The sequence below is a fragment of the Eptatretus burgeri genome, chromosome 2, assembly GCF_056783735.1.
Source record: "Eptatretus burgeri isolate ZD-2024b chromosome 2, Ebu_testis_v1, whole genome shotgun sequence".
Lineage (NCBI taxonomy): Eukaryota > Metazoa > Chordata > Myxini > Myxiniformes > Myxinidae > Eptatretus > Eptatretus burgeri.
The window spans coordinates 58,159,683-58,171,183 of record NC_140962.1 but is presented as its reverse complement, the minus strand read 5'-3'; the positions used below and the strand labels follow the sequence as shown (position 1 = coordinate 58,171,183).

General features: G+C 40.8%; 1 protein-coding gene across 3 annotated transcripts in view; it reads left to right on the top strand.

Moving 5' to 3' along the window:
• LOC147032115 (uncharacterized) overlaps positions 1-8,611 on the top strand; it is a 39,221-nt gene extending 30,610 nt beyond the window's left edge. For all 3 annotated transcript variants that reach the window (XM_085869438.1, XM_085869439.1, XM_085869440.1), the window contains 2 exons: positions 5,768-6,003; positions 8,006-8,611. In XM_085869438.1, the coding sequence (XP_085725564.1) occupies positions 5,768-6,003; positions 8,006-8,197 (428 nt within the window). In that variant the 3' untranslated portion in view covers positions 8,198-8,611. The remainder of the gene's footprint in view (positions 1-5,767; positions 6,004-8,005) is intronic.
• Positions 8,612-11,501: the final 2,890 nt, after the last annotated feature.

Sequence of the window (11,501 nt, the reverse complement as noted above, 5' to 3'; positions counted from 1 at the left end):
CACACCCCCAACTCTTTTATTCCCCGTTTCTCCCATCCATGGATCCACCTTGCAGAGGCAGTTTTGTCTCACTCTTCCCTCAAGGATTTCAAGCAAGCAGTGAGTGCATCACCATCTCTTGTCATTCATAGTTATTCTGTGCCATATGATCTTTATTACTCCCATTCAGCTTTCCCAATCCAACCATCCCACTTGCAAGTTTCAGCGTTTCATCCACCCCTTCCTTTCCTCTTGTCCGTTTCTTCGCTCCCTTGATGTTTGTCCCACTTGCAGATCGACCTATATAGTAGATGGGGGACAGAGCACGACGTGTTGGGTACACTATGCTTGGAGGCAAACACCGAGTTGAGACATTCTGCCTTATCTCAAACAGTCTGCAGAGATGGCATTCAAGGTGAGGGATGGGTTGATGGAGGAGCGTACGTGAGTAACAGACGTACAGGACAAGACGCCACCATGAGTTTGATGAAGGAGACTTGTTTGAGTGTTCAGCCTTCAGTTATGCAAGATGATGTTTTTTGACTTTCATGAGGATGTCCACACATGTTTTGAGCTTTCCGTAGTGACATACATATTCCCTCAGCCAAAAAAAGCAAGCTTCTTGACTTCCAACTGTCTTGTCACAGGATTTATTGTACCAGGGCCGAGAGGATAAACAGGATAGCTGCAGATGGGATGAGATAAACCAGTGCATGAAAGAAAGGGAGAGTGGAGGAGAGAGACTTTAAGAAAGTAAGCCCAGATGGAATCAATCTAAGATACCGTGGAGACTGTCACCCGATCATTTTAGGAGAGGAAACATTGCCGTTCATGCTAGTTGGCCGAATAGAAAAAAAAAACTATAAATCTGCGTCGCCGAGGTTGCTTTCTCACAATAGCCAGAGTTGTGGGCTTTGGCAAGAGCATAATCAAGAGGAGCCAAAAGAGACAGATGAGGAAAAGGAGACGTTGGATGGAAAGTTTTTGTTTTAGCAGATTCAGAAGGGAGGATGTGTCGTTACCAAAGATATGAGTTGGGAAATTTACAGATTGAATCGCAGAGATCCTTAGCTGCAATGCCAGAGCTCTTTGTTGCAGAGCTGACACCCAGCCAGCTGGCATGGTGGCAGTTGAAATCGTTGCAGATGAGGAACAGAGTTCAGATGTATGGTTTTTTTTGTGGGTCCATGTTAAAAAAAACAGAAGTATAAAGAATGTCATCATTATTTGGTGGACAGTACACCACACAGACAAACATCGAGTGGTTGCAGAGGGTATTCAGGCAGAGCTATTCCAATGGACTAGCACTAGGAGGTGTTAGTGTTGACAATTCACAGTGAGGATTAGAGTTCTTCACTTGGACAACAACACCTCCTCTGGGATTAGGGTGTGCCCTGTCAAAGAGGATAAGAGAATAGACAGGGAGAGATGCAGAGGAATCAAAACATCCTCTGAAAAGAACGTTTCTGTTAGTCATCAATGTCCAGAGCTGGAACACTAACCTGAATGTAATTACATCAGTTTAATCATAGCAGTGATCAAATAGTGTTTTATTCGAAACTGTAAAAGAAAATGGAGCATCACTTACATATTTCAGAAGCAGCCAGATAGTGCATGCAAACAAAGCATGAAGAATCTGTGTTCATTCACATTCGGTTGACACACGAAGTAGGCATTGACTATTAAAGGTTGGAAGACAATCAATGCTACTATGCACAACGATAGATGATACAACATAGAAGGCAGTAGGGATTGAACAAAGAAAATAAATAAATAAATAGAACAAAAAAATAACTTCAAATTTGTACATTTGCAAAAAATAATATATAATTGTTTTTCTTGAAAACAAAATATAACAAGCAGTTGATATGATAGGTTCTCCACCTTTTGAGAGGTACAATGAATAGACATGTGCAATATGAAAGCTAAATCTTGAAAAGGTTTTGAAAACATCACGTACACAAGCCCTCGTTACCAAGATGGTTGCCGTGGCGACTGTGATCTAATCAGGTTGAGATGATGTCATGAGGAATAGATATCTGTAATATTAAAGCTAAATGTTCAATGGTTTTTTTTTTTGAAATATCGCGTACGCAAAAGTGTGTGCGATATTTCCTTACATACCATACACAAAAGTTGATATGAGACTAGAATTATGGACAGATGATGGGTTGATTGGTTGGACAGAGCTCATTTTAATGTCCCCCTTCTCCAACTTTGTCCGAGGGGTGGGGAACAGAAAGTCTTATTTTTAGCCTGCGCTCGCAAATTAAAAATCTGGGTTAAGCGATCGGTAGCTTACGTACGTATGTCTGCATTTTGTTAAGAGCATACATTAAAAACCGTTCAGCGGAGGAAATTGAAACTCTACCACATGCTATATGACCGTATGATATTGTGGTCATTCTTTTGAAGTCAACATAAGCCAACTTTCTGAAATCCTCAATTTTCAACTGATTGACTTATAATTTGAAGAGGATTTGCATATCAAGTCACTGAATTCATCAACCAACTATTTTTGAGGTCAGCATAGGGCAAAAGGTCAACATAGGCCATTTTTCTGAAATCCTCAATTTTCATCCAATTGACTTGAAATTTGAAGGGGGTTTGCACATTTGGTCATTTAATTCAACTACCAATTATTTTTGAGGTCACCATCGGCCAAAAGGTCAACAAAGGCCAAATTTCTGAAATCCTCAATTTTCATCCGATTGACTTGAAATTTGAAGGGGGGTTTGCACATTTGGTCATTTAATTCAACTACCAATTATTTTTGAGGTCAACGTAGGCCAAAAGTTAAACATAGGCTGAAATTTCTAAAATTGTCAATTTTCATCTGGTGACTTCAAATTTGAACAGGATTTCATATCACCTCCCTGAATTCAACCACCAATTATTTTTGAGGTCAACATTGGCCAAAGGGTCAACAAAGGCCAAATTTCTGAAATCCTCAATTTTCATCCGATTGACTTGAAATTTGAACAGGATTTTAATAAAAATGACCATCATGTGCTACGTGGTCTGGCAACCATATTGGATCAAAGGAAAAATCTTTGAAAATCTTTATAGGAGAAACCGCTTCACCGATCAATGCAAAATGTAACAAATTGATCAACTACAGATGGGAAATATGGTTTGATAAATATGACATCATCGGTCATGTGATCTGGCAGGCATATTGGATCAAAAAAAAAACAAAACCCTTAAAAAACAAGAGTTGGCTTGCACCAAGTCCTTCTTCAGACTGTGCAGGGTATGTATTCTATGAATACCATCCAGCTTAAATTATGTAATCATTCGTATGAAACCGTCCATAAGCAGCACCCGTTGATATAGTTGTGACGTCAGCGGGGGCATGGGAAGGGGAGAGGGGTGGGGTGGGGGGGGGGAAAAACACATTTTGTTCATTATATAATTGACAAATTTTTAGATATAGTGGAAATCTGCTAATAAATGAAAGTCACACAAATTCCAAGCTAAGACACCCGGACAATCTTTCTCTTGCAGTAAGACTCGTCATAACATCATATCTAGTGTTCGAAAGTCGATGGAAGATATTTAACACAATGCTCCATCACTGCTGTATGCCCCTGAAGTTATTGTTATGGTGCCCGTTGGGAGGCATTAAGCGTTTAGTCTTGGTGTCCGTGTTGTCCTGATTGTTGGCAAAACAATATGTTTGTTTTCATTATGAGTCAGAATAGCAAGTGCGACCAATTGGCTAATGTTACGAGTTGCCATTACCGATAACAATCAGCGATCTCCAATTGCAGCCCTCTAGTTTAGAAAGACTTTGTGTAAACATGTTGCACCAGTGTGTTCCACACAAACCCAAAGGTGCAAGATCTGGTGAATAGACAGGCCATTATATTACTTACAATATTCTGTGGCTGAACAATAAACTGATTGACAGTCAACTGTTTTAATGTACATCATGATCTGTGCTTTCTGCACTATTCTCCTCTGCACTCCTCAACCCCCCCCCCCTCCTTCCTCCCCCAGTAAATTTAAGTTGATAAACTGTTGGATTGAATTATTGTGGTGTAGATGTGACGCAGGCTTGATGGGCCAAATGGCCTCTTTCTGCATCCAAGTTTCTTGTTAATCTTTTGGATGATCCTGGAAAACAACCCCATTACTCATGTTCCCACACACCCCCATTCAAACTGCCACTTTAATCCAGCCTGAAAGCAGCTTCCACCCACTTCATGCATTCACATTGGCACAAGTTGTTTGGGGATTTTTAACCCGGTTAGAGAGTAAACCGCCAAAGGAAAGTGGTTTTGATCCGATATTAAATTGAATTCGTATAAATGGACAGTATAAAGGTAAATGAGTTTTCAGAGAAATTTTGTAGCCTGATCACTTGGTGTGCTGTTGCAGAAAATTCAAAATAGATCGTTTACAAGTGTAAAATTTACCCATTAAAAACCAACATGGGCTGAATTAACAGATTAAAAAATATATAAAGAGCAATGTTGATTTTGTTGAACCATCTCTCGCTTCAATGACACCTGTGAGATCCTTCTGAAATCTGAACCACAAAATTGGATGAACCGATTGTAAAAAAAAACAAAACAAGTAGTAATGCGTGAACTATAATGAACATCGTGGACAGAGCTGAACATTGTACTGCAAACGCAGTGGTCTAAGAGGTTGAAGGGGTCCAAATGGTCTATAAGGGTATTAGGGTTTCTAAATGGCATGTTCCAATAGTAGTTAGGGTCTAACAGAGTTTTCAGGGTCTTAGGGGTCGAAATGATCTGCAGGTATAAAGGATCAAAGGTGTCAAAAGGGTGTAAAGGTCTACCTCTAAAATGTCTAAGAGGTCGAAGGGGTCCAAGGGATCTAGAAGAACATTAAAGGTTATAAAGGGTATGGTTCAATAGCAGTTAGGGCCAAAGGAGGTCAACGAGGTTTAAAGGGTAAAAAAAAAGCTCTTATGGGGTCTAAAGGTCTGAATGGTCTAAGGAGTCTTAAGGGGCCGAAAAGGGCAAAAGGCTGAAAGAGTCTAAGGGGTTGAAAGGGATCAAAGCAGTTAACAGGATGTAAATATCTTAAGGGTTCTAAAATATCAAAATAGGTCTCAAGGTTGTAACAGTCTTAGGGGTCCAAAGGGTCATAATGGGTATAAAGGTCTAAAGTGTATATGGAGTCATATGGGGACAAAGGGTAGATTCTAATATTAGTTAGGGTCTAAAGCATCAAACGGGTTTTAAAGGGTCTGTAGGGTCTCAAGGTCTAGAGGGGTCAAAAGGATGTAAATTATTGAATACTTATAAACGGTTTAGATGTGTAAAGGTTCTTAAAAGGTCAAAGAGTTCTAAAGGGGTCGAAGCAGTCTAAAGGGCCTATGGGTTTGAAAGATATGTACGTTCCAATAGACATAGTCACTGACGTTCAAACAGTACATAATAAAGAGACAAGTACGTAGTGTAACTTTTCCCACAGACAGACACACAGACATGAATAGCGCTGGTACGGTACAGACAAGAGCTGTATATTATGAAATCTATATTTTTTTCAAATTGTAATTTCAATCTTCTTTTGAGCACAAGATGCGAAACAAACATCGCTCTTTCCTCCTTTGCCTTCCTCAATAGCATAGACTACGACTTCAAATCCAGACAGTGAAAAATGAGAGCAATTGATGTTCATCAAAGTTTAACCGAGTGTGTGTGTTTACCGTAATGTATGCTTTTACTGAAGACCATATTAAGGATTAAGCTCATGGCATCCTTGTACATCTTATCAGGGTAGCCATAATCCCATCTTCTTCCTTCCCCAGGTAAAAATTGCTTGCCCACCAACCAATCGGAGAAAGACTACTATTTGTCTACAAAAGTAACACAAAGCCAAGGCACCCAGACAGATTTGACTTCTGAGCCTACAGATGTTGAGTCAAAGGTCAAAGGCTCTCACACCTTTCCGAAGCCCAGAGGGTGTCAGCTGGCTTTGTGCAGTCCCTACGGACCTTTCGGAACATGCCGTAGACATCAAATGGACAAGAACATCCTGGCGGAGGTAAGTGCCTGAACACGGTACACAGGACATCACGGAAAAGGAACACAACCTTTAATGACAAGAGTTGGGCCAAAAGTAAGAAGAAAACTCTTTTATTCCTCGTTTCTCCCGTCTCTGGAACCACCTCTCGAGGCTGTTCTTTTTCATCGTTCCCTCCAGGACATGAAACAAACAGCACACTACCACCTCATGTCATTCCCAATTCTAACTCATAATCTTTATTAACCCAACCGTTTCGTTTGCTAGTTTCAGTGTTTCATTCCTTACTCTCTTTTCCTCTTGTCCTGTTCTTCCATTCCCTTGTTGGTTATCTCGCCGTCAGTTCTACCTTGCACTTCCATGAGCATCGCTCTTGTAAAGAAAAAAAAATTGAAGAAAAAATATAGACTTTTCATCAAAATGTGACACCGATATGGAAAATGATATCCTGTAAAGTTTCATTTTTAAGGGTACTCGATTATAAATTTGTTAACAAATGGCACTTTTGGACAATTCCCTTTAAACTAACAAATCTTAAATCAATACGAGCAATGAAATATAGAATTGTTAAATAAATTTAAAAACCTCAATCTGTTGAGCCTTTGCAAATAAAAAGTGCAATCAGAGATTGCAGACCCTCCTCGCCAAGACTTGTTTTGTGTGGTGTTTGCGTAGTTTTGTGCAGTATATTTTGTGTACTGGTGCGTTATGTCATTAACCCTCAAACCCATCTCGGCACAGCCAAGTGAGTCTTGTTCAACAACAACAAAAAAGAACCCACATTCAAAAGATTAAATAATTCTGGTTGCCACACCGAGTGTCCGATCAGGGTGACGATTTTTCAGATGAAATTTGCTGATTTTCGAAGTTTGACCTTGAGTTGACCTTTGACATTTTGACCTCAAAAATAGTTTCTTTCCCAATTCAATGATTGACTCTGCAAATCCTGTTCAACTCTCAAGTTAATAGGATGGAAATTGATGATTTTTCAGTTGAAAATTGATGATTTTAGACGTTTGACCTTGAGTTGACCTTTGACATTTTGATCTCAAAAATAATTGGTTTCCCAATTCAGTGACCCAATATATGCAAATCCTGTTCAAATCGCAAGTCAATTGGATGAAAAATGACGATTTAAGAAATTCGACCTCAAGACGATCTTGGACCTCAATCAATAGGATTCTCAGTTGACAGGCAGACAGACAGACAGACAGAATAACAAAATCGACAAACTCATGTACTTGAAAAATCTTCGATTTTGCAAATAACAAACAAACAGACAAATGGACCCCAAATGCAATACCCTCTCCTCTGGTGAGGGTAACTCGAATGGCATATGGTGGAGTGCAAAGCTCCCTCTACCACACTGAACGGTTTACCTTTTGTATCCCACTGATAGGCCGGATATGGATCTGGACCTGAACCAAAATCGAATCAGCTTGTTCTCATCACCGACCAAACCCATCCACCAAGTTTTTGAAACCATGCTAAATTGTTTTTTTGGCCCGATCACTCAATGGTGAAGAATCGCTTGAAAAAAAACAAAACTTCTCTAATACAGATTCGGATCTTCACCAAAATTGAATTAATTCGTCCTTGTGATACAACTAACCTGTCCACCAGGTTTTGTCTGAATACGTCCATAACCTTTTTGAGATATCGTGCTCCATATAGTTTTTGACTATATCTCTCAACGGTGAAGAATCACTTAAAAATTACATTATCAGGATCCAGATCATACTTAAAATCGAATCAATTGGTCCTTTTGACACACCCAACCTGTCCACCAAATTTCATCCAAATCCATCCATAACGCGTTGAGATGTCCTGCTCCCAGACAGGCAGAAGATAAAACATAACCCCCGTCCACCGTCAGCGGTGGAGGTAATAAGTAAATTTCTCTATAATATCCAGTTTTAGCAATTCCAGATAATTTATAATGAATTTATGGCGAATGGCAATGGTTGGTCCAACAGTACATGAAAGCCCAGTTATGTCATATCGGGGATGTATCCATGTGCAGCGATGCAATGATCTTGAAGCTGAACGCGCAGAGCTGAAAGCAGAGAACTCGCGCTTGCAGCTGGAACTGGTGATATCTGAAGCACAATACGACTCGCTGCGTGTCCGGCACGAGACGATGCGAGAACAGACTCTTGCCTTCCTCCTGCAGCAGATGGACACATTTCACATTCAACGGGACTCACTCGTCTGAAGTTTTCGATGCAACGTCTGGGAGATTCACTTTGTCCGTATTTCAGAAAAACATAAAAACCGCTACGTGAGTAAACATTGGAGGCTAAAACCTTCAACACGAATATATTTATTACATTTTTCAATGTGACAAGTATGGAAAACAAGTTGGAATTCTTGTGATTTGCACATTAGTAATGCTGTAACAAATTTCATTGTGCATGCCAAATTTACTCCGCTGGTAAAATCGGTGCATTTACAACGTGAATTGAAGTAAGATTATTGTTTCAAAAGGTTGGAGAAAATGTACTTTTTTTGATTGATACTTCTCCTTCCATTTCAAAATGCAGACGACTATGTTGGAAAGATAAATTCAAATGCTCAATTGATGTGTTCAACAGACCATTTTTTCAATAAATATCAATGTCAAACAAGATTTGCAACATTAACGTGCCGAAGGAAGGGAGTACTGTTTTTACTCTTTGTTTGTTTGTTTGTCTGGGCGATATATCAGCCATCGTTTGAGTGAGGAAGCTGAAATTTGGAGATAAAAGTGAAGATGTGCTTTGTCAAAAACAGTATTTTTATTTTTTGATTCATAAATTCATTGTTTAATTACTTAATTATTATCGATTTATTAATTCCTTATTTATTTTCTTTCTCATCCGGGCAATAATCTCGGGCACCCTTTGAGCTTGGAAACTGATATTTGGACACGACAGTGACCAAGTGATTTGGCTATAAAGGGTGTTTTTGATGAATCAATTAATTATTCATTTTTCGATTAATTATTTAATTTTCAGGAGCCAATTTTTCCAAAACTTACAGATTCGGATGAAACGGTGGCGGTTTCGGTATACTATTCGGCAATTGATTGAGAAATCAATTATTTTATGATTATCATTTATTTATTTTAATTATACAATTAATTATTGTACACCGCTCCCTCCCAATTCCATCTCCATGTGCTGCATGTCAGCATTGCCAGGCACCCCGGAAATGTTGCGTGCTGGAGGATTGTTATTTATTTATTTGACGGGGGTGGTGTACTTTGAATGTATCTCTACTTGTGTAGTTTATTTCTAACAAGACAAAGTATAATTAACATTATTAAAGGAAATAGTGTACAGAAATCTGTAGTACACACAGGAATTATCGAGCGAGAACGAGTTTGCATCCTCTCAGTTGGCCCCAAACAAGCATGCACAGACTTTCATAAAAACCAAGAAGCAACAATGAAACTGACAGCACGTGTCCTTTGAAAAGAGTCGGTGAGCTTGCGCCGGCACCCGATCTTAATGACAAATTCCTTTTGTAACCTACAGGGGGCACTGCATCAGTGGCATCACTGCCCCTACCAGAACAGATGGTTTAAGGGAAGGAGGCAGGGTTATGAGCAAAGGCGGGCGGTCAGTAAGAATGATCTGAATGTGGTGTGAAGGAAGTACAAGAATATGTTTTTTCAAAAGCTCATCTCATTTGCAATGTATTCCTGGTTTGGGAAGTGGTTTCTAATAATCCTGGAGAACTCCTTGAAGGATTCCATCATAGCCATCGTCATGCTGGCTCTTTCACCCGGCACCGAGTGACCAAAATTGAACTGGGTTAGCCTTCTCAAACTAGCGATGAATCCTTTGCTTTTGGCAGAGAAAGAATGTTAAAAAAAACCATAATTCTTCCTTTTCTTCAACAATTATTCCCATGTTTTGACAGGGTTGGCCAGGGAAGATTTTGGCCTAAGTATTTTACAAACCTGCTGGTCAGGTTTGATGTTTAACTAAGTAATCGGGGCAGGAGTTTGTAAATCGTTCATGGTGCCGGCGATAGCTCACCCACTCTTCACAAAGGACATCGTTGCATCTTTAACATCCACCAACTAATGCCAGCAGACGAGACACCAGCTTATTCTTTCTTTCCACCAAGTTTTGTCTCCTATTTCTCAGAGACCGTTGTATAGCTAAAAAAACAAAACTTCAGAGGATTGTTCCGAGTTATAAGATCTAGTGCATATCCTTCAATGAATTTGATCGGTCGAAAGAATGAAGAACTAGTTTTGTTGAAGGTTAGAGTCGATCTGCGTCGAAGGCACTGAATCAGTGCCCTCTTCTGGTTGGGGCAGGAATTTGGAATTTGTTCACGGTGCTGGCGATAGCTCACCGACTCGACACAAAGGACACACCTCTTTTCAACTCATTCCGTCCAGTGGTTTAGGAATGTATAGAAGCAAAAACAATCCCACAAACAAATACCTCAAATTATATAATATTCTGGAAAAAGGACCCCGTGAAATTGTTAACAATGAATGTGATCATTTGTTCATACACACCAGGTTTTTGATGTTGACGTATTACTGATCCTGTTGTGCCTTATATTCAGGATGGGAAGTGATGAAGTTTGTTGTCTTTTTATCAGAATATTTGTCATAGGTCAGCGCTCAGGTAGTTATGGTAAAGAAATTGCTTGAACATGTGAAACGGACGCTGGTGTGGCAAGATGGTGCAGAGTAGGATGAGTCAAATCTTTCAACTGAAGAAGAAAAAGTAGAAGATAGAATGTTGGGTGCCTGATCATAAATAAGCAATTGTTTATTCACCCTCTGCTTTGGGCTGGAGCCCCTTCCTCAAGTCACCAAGCCCCTCTTGATGCCATGTGAAGAATGGCCCTCAAAATCATTGGGATCTCCCACGACCACACAGAGTGTCGAGGCCTGTTACTTTCGCAACACAGACAGGTTGGTGGTCTCTCTGTATTCCAATGCCTCCTTTTTGGTCTTGCACCTTCTGCCTTCTCTTGGCCCTGCCCCTCACATGGCCTGCAGGGTGCACATGATCTGCCAGTAACCCTCTATTCTGGTTAAACTCCAAAAATCCAGGGACAATGCCAACACCCACTCATTTGTTCCTCTTTTCTCTCACCTGTGGAACCAACTTCCCAAATCTGTTCAGCCCCAAACTTCTCTCCAGGGCTTCAAGACAGTTGTTCACCACGACTTCAGGTCATCATCCCCCATTCATATTCATGATTTATTCCACCCCCAAACAACCCCATTCCCAAGCACTCACCTTTTTCCAGGTTATTATGGTTTCCTTCCCCCACCCTCCCCTCCCTTCCTCCCCCACCCTCCCCTCCCTTCCTCTCCCCTCCCACCCTCCCTCCCTCCCTCCCTCCCTCCCCTCGCCCCGCCCTCCCTCCCCTCCCTCCCTCCCCTCGCCCTCACTCCCGCCCTCCCTCCCCTCGTCCTCCCACCCTCCCTCACCCTCCCTCGCCCTCCCTCCCTCCCCTCGCCCTCCCTCCCTCCCCTCGCCCTCCCTCGCCCTCCCACCCTC